Genomic DNA, 22518 nt, shown 5'->3' on the forward strand with positions numbered 1-22518 from the left:
TAGCACCCTGATGAGGCCCAGGAAGAGCTAACCCAAGCCTACCTCTCCAGCTTCACCTTTCCCCCCTTGCACCCTCTGCCCCAGCCATGCTGAACCAGTTAGTCTTCCATCTGTCGCGTGCTTGTTCCTATCCTTTGCTTTCCCCTCTGTAATGCCCTTTCCCTCTCAATGCCTGGCTAACTCCTGCTCAGTTTTCAGGCCTCAGCTTGGACCTCCGTCCCTCTAGACTTTTTCTGACTCACCAAGACTGGCCCCTGTTGGGTGTTCCCACAGCAATTCTTTACCACAGACCACTGATTTTTTTTTTCCCCAGTCTTATATAACTTGCTGTACAATCAACAGCTTCCAGCTCTGTCCTCCACTTCTTTCTGAGCAACATCACAAGACCCTTCTACATGAAGCCACCACTACCCCACAGAACCCTGTACCACCCTTCTCACAGCACTTATCACACTTTTGGGGTAATTATTAAATTGTTTTCATATTCCAATAAATTGAGAGTTCCACAAAGGACTAGTTCTGTATCACTTACCACTTAGCAGTGACTGACAAATAGTAATTGTTGACAAATGGACAAATGTTCAATTGGTGAATGGATTCTTGGGGTGATTATAGTTCTAGACACCTTACTTAGTTACAATTCAATACTCACGTACAGCAATTCTTCTATAATTTACATGGTGACATGGAGTAGTATCATTAGTATCTGGCTGTTCTGTTCTTGGAGGATACGGTCTATGCCTGTACTCAGTGTTTTTGTCCCAGAACTCAGCATGCCTGACACACATTGTTTTCAACCAATGTTGTTGATTGTATCAATGATCTACTCTGGACCACACACAGCTACTTTGTCCCAGAACCATGACTGGAAGTCAGTCTAGAAAAAGGAAAGCTCAGAAGAACTTGCTCAACATCTAGATGGAATTACAGCATGAATAAGAAGTACTAGTTTCTGGCCATCAAGAGACGAGACTGGCCAGCTGTGCAAACTCCCAGAGCCTGAGACCTCCACAGTCAAGTGTCTCCATAGTGGATATGTCCCAGGAGGGGTGTGAGCACAGGAGTCCTGGGTATTTCAGAACTGGACCCCTGGTTTCCTTTGTCCCCTTTTAGTCAGTTTCCACCTCAGACACTGGTGTTGGGTTATTATTTACCCTTCTCCTCCCAAATCTGTTTGTTGCTAAGATAGTTCTTTTCCCAGTGTCACTTTCCTACAGAGTACTGATTGGGAAGAATCATTTGCCATCTCTAGCCTCTTGGGGATGTTAGCACTGCTTCCATCCAGGTCTTCAGCATAAAAACCCTCTTCCTTGGCTTCCCCTCCAGCATCAGGTCTCAGCTTTCACCTCCACCCCCAGACCTCCCAAATGCTCCTGGTGAAACTCATAAGATAGAACAAGATAAAGACAAGTGAAGAGAAGTGGCACAGAGACAAGGGCTTAAATAGAATTCTGATTTTTCTCACTTTTCTCTACTTTTTGAGACAATTCCAATGTCCCCATCTCACCTCCAGCAGTAGAGAAGTCCCCTGAGCTTCCCTGACCATTACGAACCTTCACAGGATGCTCAGTAAGGGTCCCCCTTTTTCTGTCAACAGACCTAGCCCTGAGGGTACAAAGTGCAAGATGGGAGACAGGTGGGTTTTTCTCTCCACTGAAACTTTTTCTCTTTTACAGCACATTGTGGGCAACTTTCGCACACATTCACATGCTGTATTTAAACTTTGCGCTGGAATGCAAATTCCAGGGCTTATGTCCTCACTGGCACCAGAGGAGGAGGGAGCTGGAAGAAATGACCCAAATATGGGCCAGTTCACCTCAGCCCCTTTTGCTCCTGGGGTGACTGGGTCTCTGCTGGAATGAAAAGTAGCCTGAGACCCAGAACTGGAACAGAACGCTTTAGAGAGAGGAATCATACGCCCTCTTCTCCTCACCCCTACCCGGATGGCTAACCTATCAAATAACACTTTTTGCTACCACCAACCCAGACAACATTGTGGCAGCCAATGAACCAAAGCTCATTCTTCCTTTTCTCCAAGAATGAAATCTAGGAGTCCAGCTGCTTGCTTATCAAGGGGGATGTACAGCAAGGCCTAAAGCGCCCTGACTCACAGAAGAGCTGACCTCTGCTGAATTGCACCTGATATCATAAGACAGCCCAGACCATGCACTGGGTCTCCTTGGCTCCATCCCAAACCAGGGTAAATGGGATTCAGGAGGCTGGGTGTGTGTCCTCCCATTTGAATCTAGCAGACCCTTAGTGTTAAAGCTCTATAATGAGACTTAATACTGCACTTACAGGGCTCTTCTGCTCAGATCATAAATGTGCACCCCACTTATTTGCCAGTAATTAAGACTACTCGTACACATTTAATTAACATTTTCACAAGCATCAAGTCTTAGCTAAGTATCTCCACCAACAGGAAGTTCTAGAATTATACCGTATGAGCCCTAAGGATTTGGAGAACATTATACACCCATCTTAATTCAAAAAGTTGGGTGCCTGATTAATGAGGTCTTGATCATGGCCAGGCTGTATATTTAGGTCAGGCCTGTTTGTGCAGCTTTATATGCTCAGTGCTTAGCGTAAGTCTAGACACAGTTAGACCTCAATAAATATTTGTTGAATTTGAATAAATCCTGTTAAAAAATCTCACTTGGAGACATCAGCTGTGACATCTCTTACTGCTGCTTCTCCCAGAAGTTCCTGGTATAACCCAGGACTGACAGCAGGGGGCGCATAGGGGTTGTTCCAACACCAGAGGGACCAAAGGGGATTGGACTTTGACCAGGCCTCAGAAGCCTGAAATGACCTCCCCTCACCATGTTGATGACACAGTTCCTAAGGTACAAGTGGGAGCATGAGCAGAGGGAGTGGTTTTGGGCCTCAGAACCCACTGAATTAACTCCTAAGAGAACTCTTCTTTTGCAAAGAGAATGCACGAAAAGAGAAGGGAGAAGAGCAGCCAGCCTCCCACAGCTGTCAGCCTGAGAGCTGCTCTCACCTCAGTCCATCTAGGGAAGGGGCTACAAAGCAGACAATCTTTATTCACAACTGGGGCGGCAGACGGGAGAGACCCCCGGGTCAGTCCAAAAGCAAAGATACTGGGGAGGTGGGGAGATGGAGTAGGGCAGGGACTCAGCACTCGTCCTCGCCCAGCAGGGCATAAGGGTTTCGGGCGGCCAGGCTGGACCCTGGAGCCGAGGTTGGGGTGTCCTCATCCCCTTCCCCCTCCTCATCCGCATCCCGGTCCTCCTCTCCCTCCTCCTCACAGGAGCTGCTCAGCTCTTCCTCCTCCTCCTCCTCCTCGTCACCCGCTGGCCCCACCCTGCCCTGCAAAACCACCAGCTCCATGGTCTCTGGATGGGACTCCCAGGTGCCTGGGGAACCAAAACAGAAAAAGAATGGTGGAGAGTTTTGAGCAAGAAACTAACGCCAGGCAAAGATGGGGAAGAGGCAAAGACTAAGAATGACAACCATTTTATAGCTGCTGGCATTCATTTGTGCACTCATTCATTCACCCTCTCCTGTGCTGGGCACAGAACAGAAGCTTTGCACACATTAACTCCCATCTTGACCACCTCCTTGCCAGGAGCAACTAAGCACCCTGGTTTTGCAGATTGGAAAGTCATCTCAGACCTACTTAGTCACACAGAGCTGGCCGATGGGGGCAGAATCTGAATCCTCACACAGTGTGGCCACAAAGCCCACACCCTTCTGCCTCTCCTACAGCAGGGGCTGGGGAGGATCACCGGCTGACTGACCTTTCTGCTCATTGTAGCCCGGGGGATGAAAACACAGGCTGAGGCGGCCATCCAGCGCCAGCCGCAGGAGGCTGTTGGCCGCTCTGTACACATCGTTTCGGGCGGCCTTGGCTGTCTTGTAACCACGTTTCTCTGCCCAGGCTGGAAGGAGAGAAGGATGGGGATGGAAGACCATCAACTGGGCCCAGTCACCATCATCCCACACCCCTAATACAGTCCTTCCAGTTTCTCCCAGAATATTCCAGGCCCAAGATCTTGCTGGCCCTGAGACAGGGTCTATGGGTGACCAGCCAGCTGCCCCATCAGGATGGCAGGACCTCTGAGGAAGGACAGAAGAAGAGATAGGGCCAGGGAAGGAAAGCCAGGCACGTGGAGCCCACCTTCACAGATGTCCCAGGCACACCAGGGGTGTTCTGCAGAGGGGTCCTCGGCCTCTGGGTGGCGCAGATGGAGCAGGGCCTGCACGGGGATGCGGGAGGCCAGGTAGCCCACAGCGGTGTACGGCTCCTGGATCTGGGCGATAGGGTAGATCCCCGCCAGGACCTGAGGGGAGGTAAGAGCACTCAGCACCTGCCTCGATCTCCTGCCTTCTCCCCACTGCTGGCCCTCTGCCCTCGTACCTGCAACTGCCTGGGCAGAAGCGAGGGGAATATGAGGCCGGGACAGTCACAGAGCTTCACGGAGGGAGTGAGAAAGTAGGTCTGAAAGTATCGGGTGTGGCCCGGAGTTCTGGAGACACTCACAACCTTCCGGCCTACCAGCCCGTTGATCAGCGAGGACTTGCCCACATTGGGGAAACCTAAGGAAGACAAGGAAAATTAACACTGACAGATCCTTACTCTGTGACAGGTAGGACATGGTGCTGTAGCTATAGATGAATGGGAAACTAAGGCACAGAAAGGAAGGACAGAAGCGGTACAACGTCACAAGTTACAAACCAGGCTCTGGCCTCCCAGTGCCAGGATCTCCCAGAGGTTTCCTCCACCCCGCTCTGTGGTCTTACCCTGGGCCTGTCACTTCACACCTTCCAAATCCCACCTACAAGCACCTCTCTCTCTGCCCGACACCTCACCTTTCCAGCTCACTTATTCTGGATCCTCTATTCCAATGAGCCTCTGACCCTGACCAACATGGGCTCATGCTCTCACCTCCCTTCTTATTCAACTTAGATTCCACGGTCCAGCGCGACAGCCAGTCCCTTTCAAGGAGCTTCAACTCCCTGGCCCTGCCTCTCCCCTTCTTCTTAGTCATCTGGCAAAACTCCAGCCTCGTAAAATGCAACTCTGCCCGGTCAGCAGCTGACTGAGGCCAGGCAAAGATGCACCCTGGTGCTGACTGTGCTCTCTTTACAACACACTCACGCACAGCTGGTATATCCACAGGTACCAAACTCCGGGGAGTCTCAGGTCCCTTATATAAAATGAAACAGTACAGTTAGCTCTCCCTAGCCATGGGCTCCTTGATTATATTTCCTCTCGAAAGGGGCTGGGGAGACAACTCTCCTTTGACAACTCCATTCTTCTCTCCCCTTTATAATAAAACTCCTTAATAAAAGATTTGTCTATTTTTTGCCACCACTTCTTCACACCATCTTCTTTGTGACTATAAATTATAACACACACACAAAACATGTAAAACATAAACATGCCTGATGAACCCCCACGTCATCCTGAGCAGAGTGACTCACTTCCTCAGAGGCCCCATCCGTTCCTTCTTGATCATAACCCTCTCCCTGTGCTCATGGGAGCCTGATCCCAAGGGGTACGGAATTCTGCTTCTTCACTTTCCTTTCAGTTCTGTGGCCTGTGAATCCTGAATGGCTGGTGGAGTTCAATTCTACAGCTTTGGAGCCTTTCACAAATGGGATTGTACAGTATGGATGCTGTTGTGTCTAGCTCCTTTCTCATCCAACATTATCATGTCATTCCCCATCCTCTCGTCCGCCACCCTAATCTGGCTTTCTCTTCTCCACCCACAAAATCGCTGATCTCCATGTTGCCCAACTTGCTGAGCAAGCCTCTGTTCTTACCGCTCTTGACCTGTCAGAGACAGTCAACACGACTGAGCCCTCCTCTCCTCTCCAAACTTTCTTCATTTGCCTGTTGGAACACTCTTGATTTCATTCTGCTTTGCCCAGCCTCTAAATACTAGCCTAGTCTCTTCTCCATCTATCTCCTCTCCCATATCTCATCCCATCCCATGGCTTTAATCACCATTTATGTCCACTACTGGCTTCCCAAGATTAAATCTCATTCAAATTCAAATCTCCAGTTCTCTCCTCTAAGCTCCTGGCCCACTGCCTAGTCAGCGTCTCCACCTGGGATATTTAAAAAGACTCTCAAACTTAATTTGATTCCCTTCCCCAATCCCTCCAAATCTGCTCCTCTTCAGTGTTCCCGCTGCTCAGTATAAAACTTTGTAAGTCCTTCTTTATTCTTTGCTTTCTCTTATGCAACCCAAGTGCAACTCCTCAGCAATCTTGTGTTTTCTACCTTCAAAATATATCCTGACCTGTCTCCCCACCTCTGCCTCTGTTCTGAGCAAGTCTCATTTCTCCCCTAAACTGGGACCTCCTCTGACCACACTCTCTGCTTTGTCTTGCCCATCCCTACCATTTACATTCCTTTATCCCCCATTGAGAGCAGAGACAAAGCTCTTAATTAAGAGAAGATTCTCTTTACAACAGACTAAAAGTTAAGACCAAGAAGAAACCTGATACTTGCTAAGCTCTTGCTATGATTTATGATGGACTAATTATTACAACTAAAAAACTTAATATGTAAGTTACATAGCAGTGACCACTTCACATCAGGCATCACACAATTTTAACATTTATTGTTATTACTATTATCACTATTTGTTAGACTTTTTTAAGCTCTCTCTATACTCTTCTCCTGCTTCTTCCCATCCATTCTTTTAACTGAGCATCACTGTCCTCATTTTTCAAATCAAAGTCACTGAGACTGAGAGTTGGTAGATCCCTTGCTCGAGATCAATAAGCTAAGAAGGCAAACTTAACTCAGGTGTCCTGTGATCATTCTGCCACCGCAGACAGCCTCCTCTGGCCTCAGAGACCCTGGAGCCTAAAGAGACCTGACCACCTTCTCTATTTCCCAAATACTGAAACCCTGTGCCTCCTAGGCAGCCGCTACTTCCTTACCCACGCAGCCGATGGTCGCCACCCCGTCCTTGTAGCGCTCCCGCGCGGGGCCTGTCGGCTCCATCGCGGAGTCAGTCTGCTGCTCCACCAGGACGGCGGGCCCGTCCTCCTCTTCCTCCTCCTCCCCGGAGCCGTTACCCCAGGTGGCCCCGGCCACATCCCGGGCAATCTTCTCCCGCCAGCTGCTCAGGTCCACTGTGCAGGGAAGGAGAAAGAGGAGGTAGTTCTCCCCAGGGCCGCTGCCCATGATGGCGGAGACAGTGCTCTGCACAGTCGAGGTAAATGGCTCCCTCTGGATCTCGCAGAGCCAAGCTGCATAAAAGCAACATCCCCAGCCTTCACTTGACCCCACCCTGGAATTGGGTGCATTTCTGAGTCTCTAAAAAGCATCAGCAAGACTGAAGGCAGTCAGCCACAGGGGCTCCTGCCTCCCGGCTGCCTCTCTTGTCCTACCAAGTCAGGCAGCTTCTTCTCTTGGCCTTCCCTGTGGCCTCTTGCCTGAGTCGATACTAGAGGGAAGGTATGCAAAATGATTTGGGGCCCTGGGTCCCCCCCACTGGCCCCCATGCCTCGCCTCGAAGGGGCACATACCTTTCCCAGCAGTGATGGCTTCACAGGCTCTCAGCAGCTGCTCTGGCCCCAGAGCCCGAGTCCATCCTCTTCCCCGCCTCCGACTCTTCTTCAAGACTGAGATCAGAGGGTGCAAAAACATGAGCTCACCCCATGGGGCTCAGGTACCCCCTCTCTCCCACCACCCTCAGACCCCAGATCAGGGCCTCCCTTTTGTCCCCTGCCCCCCTCCCCGCCACATCTCCCACACTGCCCTCCTCACTGCCCACTCACCGCTGCTAGGGTCCTGTGGGGTGCGGGGATCCCGAGGGAAAGAGGTGAAAAGAACAATGTGGAGTTGGGGATAGTGTTGATGGAAATAATGCTTCCAGGCAACCACGAGAGCTGGGGGGGCCAGATCCACCTTGTTCAGGACAAGCACCAGGGCCAGCCCAAGCTCTCCAGTCACGTACTCGTAAAGTGCTGGTGGGAAATTCACAACCTGGAACAGGATATAAGAGGAGGGAGTGATGCAAGGTCAACCCACAGTTCTCTGCCTGCAGCGCCCTACTCACCAAGCACAGCTTGGAGAGAAGAACCTGGTAGTAGCAGATTCTGGGGCAACAAGGACAGATCAGCCAAACTGAACTAGGGAGACAAAGCAGCGGTGAGCATCACCTGTATGTGTGTCTCTGGGCATTCCCTGTGGGCCCGATCAGGGATGGTAAATAGCTAAAAACAAGGAAGCGGACCTAGCAACGGGGGATAAATGCTAGAATCACTCACAGGGATGAGGGCTGGGATAAAAATCAATATCTAGTTTTACACACACTTCTGTCTGCATGTGTACACAAGCTTATGTGCCGGCATGCACGTATGAGGTTTGCACTGAGCATGCGTAGCTGTTTAAGTGAGTGTGTGAATGCACACGTATGTCTCCGACTACGTAGGGGGTATGTGTACATGTTAATGATCTCCAACCTAAATATCCACACAGACTTCAGACCTCCCTTTCTCCCCCTGGAGAACAACAGTGAAGCAGCACAGTCAGATCACAGGAGAGCCGTCCAGCAGCTTGTCTAGAGCCTTAACCACTACCCTAGCATCCCAAGTGAGGCTGAGTTCTGTAGAGACTCATATGGCAGGGAAGCCCACTTCACAGACTCCCCTGGAGCTCCACACTGAGACTTCCTATTAGCCCTGGTGTGCTAGGAAACAGGAACAGTTTTCCATCAAAGGGTTAAAGAACAGGCGGGGTGGTTGGCCAGAGGAGGAGTGACAGGCTCTGACACTGATGAATAAAAACCGAGTTCCCAACTGCAGACTTCAGCAGGGTAGAGGAGACTGGAAAGGAAGGGATTACCTGTCTGTCTCCCAACTACTGCCTCTGCCCTTTACCCCACCAGGACCTCCCTCCCTCCTGCCCCTTGCCCACCCTCATCCCAGGACTCACTGGATGTCGGATATCAGTAATCAGCAAAACAATATCAGACATCTCTAACACTCGCCACAGCTGCCTCCATGTCTGAAAAGACAAAATCAGTGAAAGAGAACTTGAGCCCAGAGTCACTCTCCTGCCTGACTCAAACCAATTTGGCCATGGGTGACTATGCCCCACTCCTGCCCCCACTCTAGTCTCACCTCCAGATTGTGCTCAAAGTAGCTGAGTTTCTCAGAGGTGTAAGCCCCATGAATCTTCCCAAGATACTCCTGGAAGCTCCGTTCCTCCTGGCTCATCAGTTGCTCCTTAGACATCTCATAGCTCCAAGGGGGACGTCGGGGAAAGTCCAGGACTGAAAAATCAAGAAAAAGTCCAAATAAGTTTCAGGATAGTTTCAAGACTAAAGCGTGCATGTCTCCCAGACCCCTTCTTCCTCCCAGTCGGCTCTTACTCTTCCAAACTCCTTTCCCCAGCCCACTGCCTGTCCCAAGCATCCAGGCGCTGGGCTCTCACTCACCAGAGCCGGGCTGGTAGACCTCTCGGATGTCCAGCTCCAGCAGCTCAGCACTGACGGGCTGTAGCACTTGCTCCCGGGCAGCTCTCTTTCTCCTCTCCACTTCCTCCCGGCTGTCTCGCTCAAAATGCAGCCGGTATCTAACAGGGAAGGGACCACAGCATCCATCGCAATCCTTGGCCACAAACTCTTTTCTCCAGACTTCAGGTCTCGCTTCTCAGTCGGCCCTCCCCCAAATCTCTATCGTGCAACAACGGGCCTTCCCTAAGTTTCGTCCAGAAAAAGCCAAACGCTCTCCAGGTTCTGCGGAAGGGAAGATTGTGGCCCGCTCCACAAGCTTCCCTTGTGCCCTAGCGGCCCGTGGAGAACCGTGGTATCCCAGCCCTCCCCCATCTCCAGTTTCAAGCCTCCACCAGCAGCAGCCTGCTTTCCCCCAACGCTCTGACTTCCGGGTAGGCGGGGAAACCTGGGCCAGAGCCCCCCGCCCACTCTCACCGATTTGGGTCATAGCCTCGCGGGCCCAGCCCTTGGGAAGGTTGCTGGTTGAGCCTGCGGATGTGATGGGTCACAGACTCCCCGTCCGAGGTGTCGGTTTGCTCCTCCCGCCGCTCTCGGCTCCCGCTGCGGCTGTTGGAACTGGATCGCAGCCCATCTTGAAGCCCTGCGGGGAGGAGCCGGTGACGCCAGTGCTGGCCAGTTCTCAGGGGCCAAAAGACCCCCTCCCCGGTCGGCCTGGCTCCTCCCCACACTACCGCACTTCTTTTGAGACCCGGCCCTCCCACCTACTCTGCCCAGGACCCTCCCGGATGTGCGTGGGGGGAGGCACTCCTCCTCCAGGGATCTGCGGGGATGGCGCCCCGTTGGAGCTGGAGGGATTCCCCTCCCCCAACTCTCCATCCTTCCCCACCCCTTCCAGAGGTAGGGGGCTGGGGTGAGGGAATCCCCTCCGCGGTCGCCCACGCGCATCGGCACGCGGCCGCCACCCCCTCCCACGCCTCCCAGAGGTGAGGCGGGCACACCCCTCCTTCCAGATGTGCGGGAGTCCGAGCCCCGCCCCCTCCTCCGGCTCCCGCACTGACCTCGCTTCCGCTCCCGCTTGTCCTGCAACTGCTTTTTCTTCTGCTTCACGCTGAAAGGCTTCTTCCTCGGCATGGCCCGGACCAGTCACCTGGCCCGCCCTCCGCCGAGCTCCCGCCGCCTCAACTGACTCCCCCCGGGGCAGCCCCCGCCGCAAGGGCCCGGGACCCTGGAGGAGGCGGGGCTGGAAGGTGACGTCAGCGGGCGGGCCCGGCCGCTGCGCCCGGGCGGCCCGGGTGGAAGACAACGGGGAAATACAGCCACGTCCCAGTGAGAGCGAGGCGAGAGGATGATGCAGGGTAGGCTACCCGCACGTGAGAGCCAGTGGCACTGAGAGGGCGCTGCGGCGGCGAGGAAGGAGGCGCGCGTGGGAGGATCGGGCTAACTTCGTCACGGACGCTACCAACTCGCCTTCAGAGGAGGGGGGACGCGTGTCATCATTACCTTGCGCGCCGGGGAGAAGCTACCACTCACCTGGAGGGGGCGGTGGAGCGGAGGGCGGGTCCTACCACCTGGGGAGAAAGGGGCGTGGACACGCATAAGCTTCTTTACCGATCCTCCAGCTGGGCCTTAGAGGAAAGGCGCGACTGCGCGTCCCGGGAAGGAAGCTGAGTTACTGAACTACACTGGGGGCCGGGTCAGAGGTCTTGAAGGGCGGGTGGCGGTCTGGAGAGCCCTGGGCAGCGCCCTGCTGGGACCCAGATTCCTTGTGGGAACGATGATAAGGAGCAGGCTTACAGATCATAAATGAAAGCGCCGCCGAGGAGAGAAACCCAGATGGGGCAAGGATTTTTGGAGGGAGGTCATAGGGCACCGAGTTGTGCCTGCAGCTGTTACCATAGAAACCGGGGACCGGATATGGCGATCTCAGGATGCGACAGCCTTCTCTTCTCAGGCCTTCTGGCCTGAGAGTCTGTCGACTCTATGGCAGACTGAGAGGAGCAGCCGGTTGTTTATTTTTTTTTCAGCGAGGGGGAGGAGCTAGCAACTTTTTCAAAGCGTTTATAGCAACGCAGCAACGGAAAGGTTTGAGATTGCTGCCCTGCCTGGCAGAGACTGCGGGAGGCGGCTGATGCGAGAAGAGCCGCACAAAGATTCCCCGCAGCCTTCCGGAAGTGAAATGGCGGGAGCCTCAGCCTCAGTGTCCACCGCGCCCCCCGGAAGCGGAAACAGAATCCCAGCGTGCCCCTTCCTCACTGCCCTCCAAATCCCGCTGCAGCCATTGCCGCAACCACGATGCCGAAACGAAAGAAGCAGAATCAGCAGCAGCAGCTGCAGCAGCAGCCCCCACTGCCAGAGCGGGATGAGACTGGAGACGAGGAGGATGGGAGCCCCATCGGTGAGGAGCCCTGGAGGGGTGCGCACATGCCTGTCAGCCTGTCGAGGCGAAGGGTTAGAAGCTGAAAAGATGCGGGGGAGAGGGCTCTAACGGGAGGAAGGGCGCACGCGCTGGGGCGGGGGCTTGGGGAGAAGCCTGTGTGGGATGGAACACTAAATGAGTTCTTTTACTTGAATCTTCAACTTCAAACTGGCCTCTAAACCTTTCTAAAGAAGGGAGAGGAGATAAAGAACTTATGTGCGCAGCCGCAAAACGTCAGGGGGAGAGGGGCCCTAGAGAAATTGCAGATTGCGATGACTGGGATGACAGTTTGTGACCACACTTGTATGGGGAAGGTGGAAGTAGAGCTTTCTGTGAACTCCTTGCGGGTAGGGTTAGGGGAGAAGTATCTGATTGGCCAGTTAAAGAGAGGGATTGGTTTTACCTCTGGAATCACTTGGGATCTATTGGATAGCAACAATGTAAGGGAGAGAGAAAGTTTGTAGGTATCGTTTTCTCATTATACGCCGTGACAGGGCTAAGTCTCCACGTTGCAAATCCTGAAAATGCTTTGGAAATAGATGGGCGTCAGAACCCATAACACTGTTGAAAATATATCTGGCTTTACTGGTTAAGAAATGAGTAATAGAAGGAAAGCATATAAGAACAGGATCATCAGTTTTTTAGTCCATTCTGATGACCATATTTTCATGTCTACTCTTAGGACCACCCAGCCTTCTGGGCCCTCCCCCCATGGCCAATGGAAAGCCTGGTGACCCCAAGTCAGGTGAGAAGAAAGGGGCTCTGATCCTTTGATTGGGTCCTGAAAAGGGAGCAAGGGAGGGACTAAAACCCACAAGGGATTAAGAAAAAAAAAGATCAAGAATTCTGTACTTAAATGAAAAACTCAATGTTATAAAATGACAGTTCTTCCAAAATTAACCCATAGATCCATTACATTCCCACTTATAATCCCTACAATGTTTTTGTAGAAATAAGCATTCTACATTATTGTATTGAAATGCAAAGGATCAGGGTGAGAAATTGCAAAGACAATTTTTTAAGGGGAAGGGCTTACTCTGAATATCAAGACTTATTTTAAAGCTGTAGCAGTTATGACAGTGTGGTATTGGCCCAAAAATAGACATATAAATTAACAGAATGGCATAAAGAGTCCAATAACAGGCCCACACACATATGGTTATTTCATTCTTGAAGATGGAATTGAAATAATGGCCTTTTTAGCAAATCATGGTAGGTTAATTGGATATTCATGGGTAAAGAAGTAATTTTAGAAAACAAATGTATTTTATAGTCTTAAAGTAGATTAGAGTTTTTAAACAGACAAGCAACACACTAAGCATAAAGGAAAAATAAAGTGAATTACATTAGAAAATATGAACTTCTATTAATCAAATCACACCATTAAGAAGTTAATAGGAAGCCATAGAGTAGAAGATACTTGAAACAAATACAACCAATAAAATCTTGAATTTATAAAGAGTTAAAATCTTGAATATATAAAAAAACTCTCTGACAATCTGTTAGAAAAGTGGGCAAAAGACTAGAACAGCCACCTAATAAAAACTGAAATCTAAATGGCCAAAAACATGAACAAGAACACAGCATCATTAGTCATCAAATAAGGGCAAGATAAAAGCATATAATTTGGAAACCAAACCCTTTGTGTACTGTTGATGGGATTGTAAAGTGGTGAAACCACAGTGGAAAACAGTATGGAGATTCGTCAAAAATTAAAATAGAACTACTATGTGATCCAGCAATTCCACTTCTGGGTGTTCACCCAGAACAATGCAAAGCACGATCTTGAAGAGGGAGTCACACACCCATGTTCATAGCAGCACTGTGCACAGTAGACAGGATATGGAAGCCACCAGATGCCCATTGATGGATGAATGGATAAACAAAATGTGGTATAATCATGTAGTGGAATATGATTCTGCCCCTCAAAAGAAGAAAGTCCTGTAGCAGGCCACAGCACCAATGAACCTTGAGGCTAAGCCAGTGACACAAAAAAAGTGCTGTATGGTTCCACTGATCTGAAGTATATAAAGTAACTAAATTCATACTAACAGAAAGTAGAATGGTAGTTGCCAGAAGCTGGGGGGAGGCGAGGGAAAGAGTTGTTTAGAAGCTACTAAGTTTCAATTCTGCAAGATGAAAAGTTCTGGAGATCTGTTTTCCAACAACATGAATTTACTTAACACTACAGAGATATACACTTAAGTACTAAAGTGGCAAGTTTTATGTTAGTTACAATCACAATTTCAAAACAAAAGACCGCTTTTCACACCCACCAGAATGGCAAAAATGAAAAAGATCTTTACCAAGTGTTGTCAAGGAATAACAGCTTGTTTGTGGTGGTGGTGGGAGTGTGAATAGGAACAACCCAAGTTCTGAATTTCTTAAACATAAGCATACATATACTCAAGGATCCAATAATACCTCTACTACTTATATACTCAACAGAAATACATCCATGTGTGTACCGAAGACTTAAATAAAAATGTTCATAGCAGCATTTTTTTTGTTATATCCCCACACGATAACAAAAACGTGGAATCTAGTAGCATGTCCACCATCAGTAGAATGGCTAAATCAGTTGTGCGTACATGCGGTAGAATACTACACTGCAATGAAAATGAAGGAACTCCTACTACGAGCAACCTGGATGAAGCTCATAAACACTATGTTGAACCAAAGGATGCAGACAGAAAAGAATGCAGACTGTATGATTTCCTTTGCACAGAGTTCAAAAACTAACCTATGGTGCTAGAAGTCAAGACAGCTGTTTGGGGGAGGAGGGTGGGATAGTAGGCGAGGAGGGGCACAAGAAGGTGGGGCTTCTGAAGGGCTAATAAGGCTCTGTCCCTTCTCTAGCCTGTCTTAGTGGAACATAGGTGTGTTTACCTTGGTAATAATTGAGTTGTGCACTTAAAATTGTGTATTTCTGGTGTATATATTGTACTTCAATAAAACATTTTTAAAACAAAATCAGGGTTTCATTATCTGTATTAATCTGGTCATTGATCATCTTCCCGTGTCTCTCTCTGTCTCTGTCTCTGTCTGTCTGTCTCTTCAGCTTTTCACAGAGGTCCTCCGGGATCAAGGGGACCAATGATCCCACCACTGCTGAGTCTCCCACCTCCTCCCCGGGGCAGAGGCCCAATTCGGGGAGGCCTAGGCCCCAGGTCTGGCCCATATGGTCGTGGTTGGTGGGGGGTCAATGCCGAGCCTCCTTTTCCTGGACCAGGCCACGGGGGTCCCTCCAGGGGAGGCTTTCACAAAGAACAGAGAAATCCTCGAAGGCTCAAAAGCTGGTCTCTTATCAAGAATACCTGCCCACCCAAGGATGGACCCCAGGTTATGGAAGGTGAGGTCCATTTTTTTATGCCTGCACACATTTAATACCCATCACTCCCAGAGCGACCTCATGCCTAGAATCCCCGTGGCTCTTGTGCTTTGGGTTGTCCTTTGTCCTTTTGAAGTAGGAGTAGCCCTGAATGTGTTTTCTCCCACAAGAAAGACTGTCATTCCATAATACCTGGAAATGGTAGCAAGCAGGAAGTCTGACCGCCTTCTCTATCTCTGCTTTTTGTTAGATATGTTCGTTCTTACATTTTAAACTGCCCGATTTTCGCTTGTTCACAGACAAATCTGACCGCCCCGTCTGCCGACACTTCGCCAAAAAGGGCCACTGTCGATACGAGGACCTCTGTGCCTTCTACCACCCGGGCGTCAACGGGCCTCCGCTGTGAGGCCGCCTCCCCACCCAGACTGGAAGGGGTCCCCGGCCTGGCGGCCACGTTCTCCCCTACGGCCCTGTGCTGGCCACTGTGAGGCTGTTGCTCGCGCCACCCCCAGTCAGTGACGCCCACCCCCTCACCGCCCCCTCCCACTGGGGGTCCAGAGTTGTGTTCCATGACTGGTGTGCGGCGTGCACTCTTCTGATCCAGCCTCCAGAGACGTCTCCAGGACCATCATTGCTCCATTCAACTGCCTCCTGGCTCCTCTTCCCCCCTCGCCAGCTGACTGCGGAACAGGAAACCTCTTTGGTGCTGTTTCTTGTGCATCTGTCCACCCAGCCCTGGGTATCGCCCTGGATTCCTGAGAGCCCTGGAGCAGTTTCCTACCATTCCCTCCTCGCTGCTTGTTTTTAAGTCCTTTTCGTGTGACACCCCTGCCCCAGCGTGGTCAGCGGCCCTGTGACGCTCACCCGGTTGGCTGACCTGGGGCCAAGTGCGGATGACTGGTGCAGAGTCACTCCCTGAGAGGCCACGCTCCCCGCTCTTGGATCTGGTAGTTCCTGCGTCAGTAGCATGATCCCCACCGCTGTGGTCTGTGGTCACTGTGCTTTGTGAAACTCTGCATTCCCCTGCCTCCAACCCCCGTAGCCTTTCTCAGTGTCCTTGGCATTTTCGTGACTTCCCAACACTAGCGTAGGTTTTTCCGCCAAAATGCGTGGGGCCGTTGGTGCCCCCTAGACTTTCCCCACCTCCCAACGAGGTAGAACTGTGAAACTTCACAATACCGCCTCCCTGGTCGTCTCACCCTCCCCGTGTTGGTTTCTCGGGATTGACACAGGCCCGAGCGATGTCGTCCAAAGGCTCAGATGGGCCTCTCCTCTCTCCAGCCCATTTTAGTTAGACTGCATCATTGTGAGGCCACCAGCCATTTCATTTGAATTCTGTGAATCTCCACCTGGCCAGCGGGTGGAACTCGGACAGTACTGTCGCCCTCTTCCAGCCTTCTTCCCCTGCATCCCTGGCACTGGTTGTTTTCTGTGAAAACGGCAGTGAACAGGTTCAGTTTTGAACTGGCCCTGAGGAAATGGGTCAGGAGTTGTGTGGGCAAGAGGGAGGGATGAGAGCCGTTGGAGAACTGAGAATGAATTTTTTTTAACATTTTTTTATATTAGTAATAAATGCAGTGGAAACAAGCATTTTCTTTAATCCCTGTGTTGCAGCCATCTCGAAGTGCAGAGGAGGCTGGGAGTCAGTGTATGCTTCATTTAGAATGTTGACAGATGTTTCTCCCGGTCTGAAGAAACCAGCAGGGTCCCCTTACCCCGCAGAGATCAACCAGACCAGCTGCATTATATTCAAGGGCTAAGTTTTGTTGGAGAAAGGAATGGCCTATCCATGAGTCATTTTTAAACATTTTACCTGTGTTTATGGTTATATTTATAGAGTGGAGGTGACAAAGCAATCTTTGAGCAAATACTGGTAGAGTGCCTGTGGGCCAGGCAGCATACGAGACACTGTAAAGATAATGGAGAGCCAAAATCAATGAATTTAAAATCTACAAGAGGAGACACGTTCGTCAAGTCACAAATATGTGTAAAGTACCTGTCAAAAGTGAAGAAGCGAGACGTGGGGGAATACGTAATAACTGGAGTCTGGGGAGGTGACAGCTGAGACAAGCTCTGAGGACAAGCAGGAGGCGAGGTGGGAGAGCAGAATCCAGGCAGAGGTGTTGTTAAGAGGAGATGGGAAGAGTGGGAAGTCAGGGAGAAGGAAGAGGAGCTAGCACTCAGGGCCGTGCAGGATATAAGGATGTGGGTCATAAGACAAGCCTTTGGTTTTGTTTTTTTTTAACTTTTTAAATATTTTTTTACAATATTGTATTGGTTTTGACAAATATCTAAATGAATCCGCCACAAGTATACATGTGTTCCCCATCCTGAACCCTCCTCCCTCCTAAGACAAGCCTTTGAAGGGCCTGTGATACCTGCCTTTTTAGGCAGGTGAGTATCATAGATTGGTTTTACAAAAAGATGCCTTTGTATGGAGCTGACCAGCTTGGAAATGGCATTAGCAAGTTGAGTAGTCTGAGTTGTTGGTATGGACTTGGGTAGCAGAATGAAAGAAAAGTGGACATTTGGAAATAGGTCAAAATGAAAGTATTTTAGATTTTGAGGGTTGTTGGCTTGCGTAACCAAGTGCTGTTCGAAAAGAAAGTTAGTGGAAGAAACAGGTCAAAGGCCACCAACTTGCTTTTGGAATGGTTAAATCTGAGCTGCTTTTTAAGACATCCAAGGAGAGAGACAAAATAAGTAGTTGGATATACAGATTTGGTACTCAGATTAAAACTGGAGACATTAATCTAAGTTATCTGCATTTGGGTAGTGGCTGAAGCTATGAGCATCGGTACATTCATTCACTTTGTAAATATTAAGCACCTGTGATGGCCCAGTGTATCAGTTTTAAGTTCAGTTGTAACAGAAACCAAAATTAGTCTTAAAGCAACATAGTTTATTTTTCTCACAAATCAAAAGACAGTGCAAAGCATGTATGACAGTCATGCCACCAGGCCCTCAGGTATTCATTCAGAACCCTTGCTCCCCCCACTTCTCAGCACCATGGTTCTTGGGGCCAAATCCTCCTATTCACAGTCTGAAATGAAGCTCTAGCTCACTTATCCATGTTCCAAGCCTCAGGATGGAGGAAAGGCAGAGGAAATTACCTCCAAGCTAACATTCAGCTCTCTAACTTCTATGTCATTGGCCATAAGTCGATATGTCCTGTGGCCTATAATACTCAGCTCCAGCGAGGCTTGAAGAGTACTCTTTATCCAGGCAGCCAGGTACTAACCAGCAAACTCTTGGCCCTTCAGCAGGTGAAAACATTAGGGTAGGGCAAACATCCTCTGCCAGCCCCTCCCTGCTAGAATTAGGGCTAGAGATAGAGAATGGGACAGTAAAAGTGTCAGTGTCCACCAGCCAAGGACCAAACAGGAACCACCTCTAGTTAAACAGTTTAACTGCAGAGATCTTATAAAAGAATTAAAAATGACAGGATTAAGGTTTGTGTTAGGTGATTTGGGGGAAGATTCAAGGAAGAGGGGGATCTAGACTGAGCACTCCCAGGAAGTGGGGACAACTCTATGATTGCATATCTTAATACCACTTTAATACTGTTGTCTCTCAGGGTATATGGGGCACTGGTTCCTGGACCCCTTTATGTGCCAACATCCAAGGATGCTCAAGTCTCTTGGCTAAAATGGTATAATATCTGCGTGAAACCTGCACACATCCTCTCCTATACTTTGTCATCTCTAGATGATTTATAATACCAAAAATAATGTAAATGTCATGTAGATGGTTATAAATTCAATGTAAATGCTATGTGAATAGTTGCAAATGTGCAGCAAATTTAGTTTTGTTTTTTGGAACTTTCTGGAGTTAATTTTCTCTCCTAATATTTTAATTCTAGGTTGCTTGAATCTGAATATGTGGAACCTGCAGATACAAAGTCTCCTGTTGAGGGAAGAGATGAAATATGGCTGAAGCTGTAATCAGCAAAAAAAAAAAAAAAAGCAGCCACTCCTCATTTTAGCTGAGAGGTACTTGTTCAGAATTTATGGTTTCCACAGTAACCTTGTTTTTGTCTTCGATTAGACAAGATGATGGACTTTATCTTACTTCATCACAGTCACAGGTTGGCCTTGCCTGACTTGGGTGTTCTGTGAGTTTATGACCAGTGCGAGAGCACCATGGCCTAGATGTGAGGGCCAGACCAGCTCTTAGCAACACCAAGGCCTACATTCCAGGGTCAGGCCAGTTTCCAGTTGTCAGGCACTGTTCCTCAAAAGTAAACAAATGAGTAATTACAGGTTGTGGTTAATGATAAAAAAGAATATAAATGGGGCACTATATAGAGAATCATGGTTGGGAGCCAGTGGTGGTTAGGATAGACCTTACTGAAGAATCTGTAGCTGAAATCATCTGGAGGAGAGTGTCAAATGGGAATAGGAGAGGGCCCAGGACTTAGCCTAGAGGACAGCGACATTCAACGGCCAAGAGAAGGACAAGAATGACCTGACGAGGAGGAATGGCCAGAGAGGCGGGGTGAGATCTTAGAATGTGTCATTGTCTGGTTGCTAGCCCTGCGCCAGGTACCATGCTAAGTTCCCAATATGTATTGTCTTATTTAAGCCTCATGTTCATCTAATGAATACTTAGTGCCTACTCTGAGCCAGGCACTGTTTTAGGAGCTGGGGATATATCAGTGAAAAAGGCAACATTTCTGCCCATATGGTGTTTATAGTCTGGTGAAGATGGTAGACAATAAATACGTATATAATTTTAAGAAATACTTTGAGGACAAAGTGAAAGGAGAGGTTGGAGAGTGACAGGTGGAAAAGAGGTCAATACTACAATAGGTAGTGGTTCTTAGAGGAGATAGTCTGTGAATAGAGGCAGAAATTAAGTGAGGAAGCAACCATATGAATATCCTGAGGAAGTGCATTCCAGGCAATAGGGAACAGCAAGGGCCAAGGCCCCGAGGCAATAGTGAGTTTGAGGGATTTGAAGTAGAAATAGAAGGCCAGTGGGTCTAGACTGGGAGATGAGACCAGGAAGTTCAGCAGGGGCTAAATGATACAGAGCTACGGCAAAGCGTTTGGATTGTGTGTGTGTGGAGGGGGTGGGCTGTGCTGGCTCTTTGTTGTGGGCTTGGTAGCCTTTCAACATGTGGAATCTTAGTTCCCTGACCAAGGTTCAAACTGGAGTTCCCTGCATGAAAAGTGGATTCTTAACCACTGGATCATTCTGCATGTACATGCACCGACCCCGACCGCTCTGGAAGTCCCAGAGTGTTCTGGGAAAATGATTTATGTTTTAAAACTACCATTAACTGTAGGTTGGAAGGATAAACTAGAGAAGGAGAATGACAGCAGGAGAACAGGTAGGAGGCCACTTTGGTGGTCCAGAGGAAAGAGACGATGCAGAGGTGGAGAGAAGTAGGAAGATTTGGGATATGTTTTAAAGTCTCAGTTGATAGCATCTCTTTCTAGTTCACACCAGAAGTCTTGAGGTCATCCTTAGTTTTTTTTTTTTTTTTTTTTGGTCACACCTGATGTCTAGTTCATTAACAAAGCCTGCTGGCTCTTTTTGTCAAATATATTCAGAAACCAGCCATTTTCACTACCTCCACTACTATCACCCTGGTTTGAATCTTCACCGCCTCCAAGAGGTCACTCTGCTTCTGCCATTTCTCCCATCTCATGCCCCTCCGTCAGTGTGAACCCAAAGTCATCCTTTTAAAATATAGGTCAAGTCAGGTCACTCCTCTGCTCAGAACCTTGTAATGATTTCCATTTTAGTCAAGAGTAGAAACCCAATGATCTAAAAACCCCTTTCCAGTTCACAGCCTGCTTTCCTTTTCCATGTGCCTCTCCAGCAAGCACACTGCTTCTACAAGGCACCACACTTAGCTGTTCCTTCTGCCAGAATGCTCTTCTGGAAGTCCTTGTGGCCAGAGCTCTCACTGTCTTCAAGAATTTGCTTGAATTTCGCATCACTGAGGCCTCATGAAGTCTATTTAGTGCTGAAACCTGCCTTCCTGATACTTTTTACCTTGATGTATATTTTAACATAGCAGTAACTCCTCTGCTAGAAATGTAAGCAGAGACCTTCATTTTATTCAGTGATATCCCGAAGGCCTAAAAGAGTGCCTGGCACATACTGTGCACTCAGTATACTTTTGAATGAATGACGCCTGAGGCAGACATGGCTTGCTGATGAAGAGCGGGAATGGAGAGAAGATGACCTTTTCGTTTTGGCCTCAGTAACTAGATGGAAGATAGTGTGATTTCTTGACATGGGGAAACCTGGGAAAGATACAGCCTTGCAGAATAAACATAAGAGCTCAGGGACTTCCCTGGTGGTCCAGTGCTTAAGAATCCGTTGGACAATGTAGGAGTTTGCTCCCTAGTCCAGGAGGATCCCACATGCGACAGGGCAACTAAGCCCATGCACCACAACTACCGAGTCCCCACAACTACTGAGCCTGCACTTTAGAGCCTGTGAGCCATACTACAGAAGCCCGTGTGCCCCAGAGCCTGTGCTGCACAGCAAGAGAAGCCATCGCGATGAGAAACCTGTGCACGACCAGGAAGAGTAGCCCCAACTCGCCACAACTAGAGAAAGCCCTCACACAGCAACAAAGAGCCAGTGCAGCCAAAATAAATAAAATTATTTTTAAAAATTAAAAAAGTAAAAGCTCAGTTTTGTGCATATTAATTTGAGATAGCTATAAGAGATCTCTGGTGGGCTGCCATCTATGGGGTCGCACAGAGTCGGACACGACTGAAGCGACTTAGCAGCAGCAGCAGCAGCAGCATAAGAGATCTCAGGAGGATGTCCAATAAACAGTTGGATTCATGAGTTTAGGGCAGAAATTTGAGCCAAAAAGAGAGATTTGGGATTTTCATCAGTTTTGGATGATATTTAAAGTTATGTGCATGTGTGTGTGCTTAGTCGCTCAGTTGTATCCAACTCTTTGTGACCCTTTGGACTGTAGCTTGCCAGGTGCTTCTGTCCATGGCATTTTTCAGGCATGAATACTGGAGAGGGTTGCCATTTTCCTCCTCAAGGGGATCTTCCCAACACAGGGATGTGTAATAAGTCTAGACAAAAGACAGTTGAGCCTGGAGGCACTGCAATATTTAGACTTCAGGAGGAGAAGCCAGGAAAAGAGAAAAGGGAGTAGCCAGGAAAGGAAATTTGGAAACAGTAGTGCCTCTGAAGAAAGCAAAAGGAGAAGGGAGTGGCCATCTGTATCAAGTGATGCTGAGAAGTGAGTAGGATAAAGACAGAGAACTGGCCCCAATCCATTGACCTTGGCAAGAGTGGTGACCTTGCCAGGGAATGGTGAGGACAAAAGCAAGACT

The 22518-nt window shown here is 49.1% G+C and overlaps 2 protein-coding genes across 5 annotated transcripts; one reads left to right on the plus strand and one right to left on the minus strand.

The window, feature by feature from the left end:
* Positions 1-362: 362 nt before the first annotated feature.
* Positions 363-11491, minus strand: GNL1 (G protein nucleolar 1 (putative)). The gene is made up of 13 exons (XM_005906936.3): positions 11343-11491; positions 10508-11017; positions 9924-10089; positions 9432-9568; positions 9115-9266; positions 8927-8998; positions 7768-7975; positions 7516-7611; positions 6925-7119; positions 4385-4563; positions 4145-4307; positions 3765-3905; positions 363-3380 (listed from the first exon to the last, which is right to left on the minus strand). Exons 2-13 carry the CDS (start codon positions 10578-10580, stop codon positions 3139-3141), a joined length of 1824 nt encoding a protein of 607 aa, XP_005906998.2. The 5' UTR covers positions 10581-11017; positions 11343-11491; the 3' UTR covers positions 363-3138.
* Positions 11492-11577: 86 nt separating this feature from the next.
* Positions 11578-21938, plus strand: PRR3 (proline rich 3). 4 transcript variants are annotated; one of them, XM_014481889.2, is made up of 4 exons: positions 11596-11862; positions 12548-12610; positions 14927-15217; positions 15496-21913. In XM_014481889.2, exons 1-4 carry the CDS (start codon positions 11742-11744, stop codon positions 15600-15602), a joined length of 582 nt encoding a protein of 193 aa, XP_014337375.1. In that variant the 5' UTR covers positions 11596-11741; the 3' UTR covers positions 15603-21913. The 4 variants fall into 4 exon arrangements, with proteins under 4 accessions (XP_070217365.1, XP_014337375.1, XP_005906996.1 ...); XM_005906934.2 differs by having other exon boundaries at positions 11596-11844; positions 15496-21910; XM_005906935.3 differs by lacking the exon at positions 12548-12610 and having other exon boundaries at positions 11596-11844; positions 15496-21914.
* The last annotated feature ends 580 nt before the right edge of the window (positions 21939-22518 follow it).

Source organism: Bos mutus, chromosome 23 (genome assembly GCF_027580195.1).
Source record: "Bos mutus isolate GX-2022 chromosome 23, NWIPB_WYAK_1.1, whole genome shotgun sequence".
In the NCBI taxonomy this organism is placed as follows: domain Eukaryota; kingdom Metazoa; phylum Chordata; class Mammalia; order Artiodactyla; family Bovidae; genus Bos; species Bos mutus.

What these genes read in the sequence shown, in the direction of transcription:
- PRR3 (XM_014481889.2), top strand. Translation starts at nt 11,742, where the DNA reads ATGCCGAAACGAAAGAAGCAGAATCAGCAGCAGCAGCTGCAGCAGCAG. An exon ending in GCCTGGTGACCCCAAGTCAG is followed by an intron (nt 12,611 to 14,926) that starts GTGAGAAGAAAG and finishes CTGTCTCTTCAG; the next exon opens with CTTTTCACAGAGGTCCTCCG. An exon ending in TGGACCCCAGGTTATGGAAG is followed by an intron (nt 15,218 to 15,495) that starts GTGAGGTCCATT and finishes GCTTGTTCACAG; the next exon opens with ACAAATCTGACCGCCCCGTC.
- GNL1 (XM_005906936.3), bottom strand. Translation starts at nt 10,580, where the DNA reads ATGCCGAGGAAGAAGCCTTTCAGCGTGAAGCAGAAGAAAAAGCAGTTG. An exon ending in CGAGGCTATGACCCAAATCG is followed by an intron (nt 9,569 to 9,923) that starts GTGAGAGTGGGC and finishes CTTCCCTGTTAG; the next exon opens with ATACCGGCTGCATTTTGAGC. An exon ending in AGCCATCACTGCTGGGAAAG is followed by an intron (nt 7,120 to 7,515) that starts GTATGTGCCCCT and finishes TTCCCTGCACAG; the next exon opens with TGGACCTGAGCAGCTGGCGG.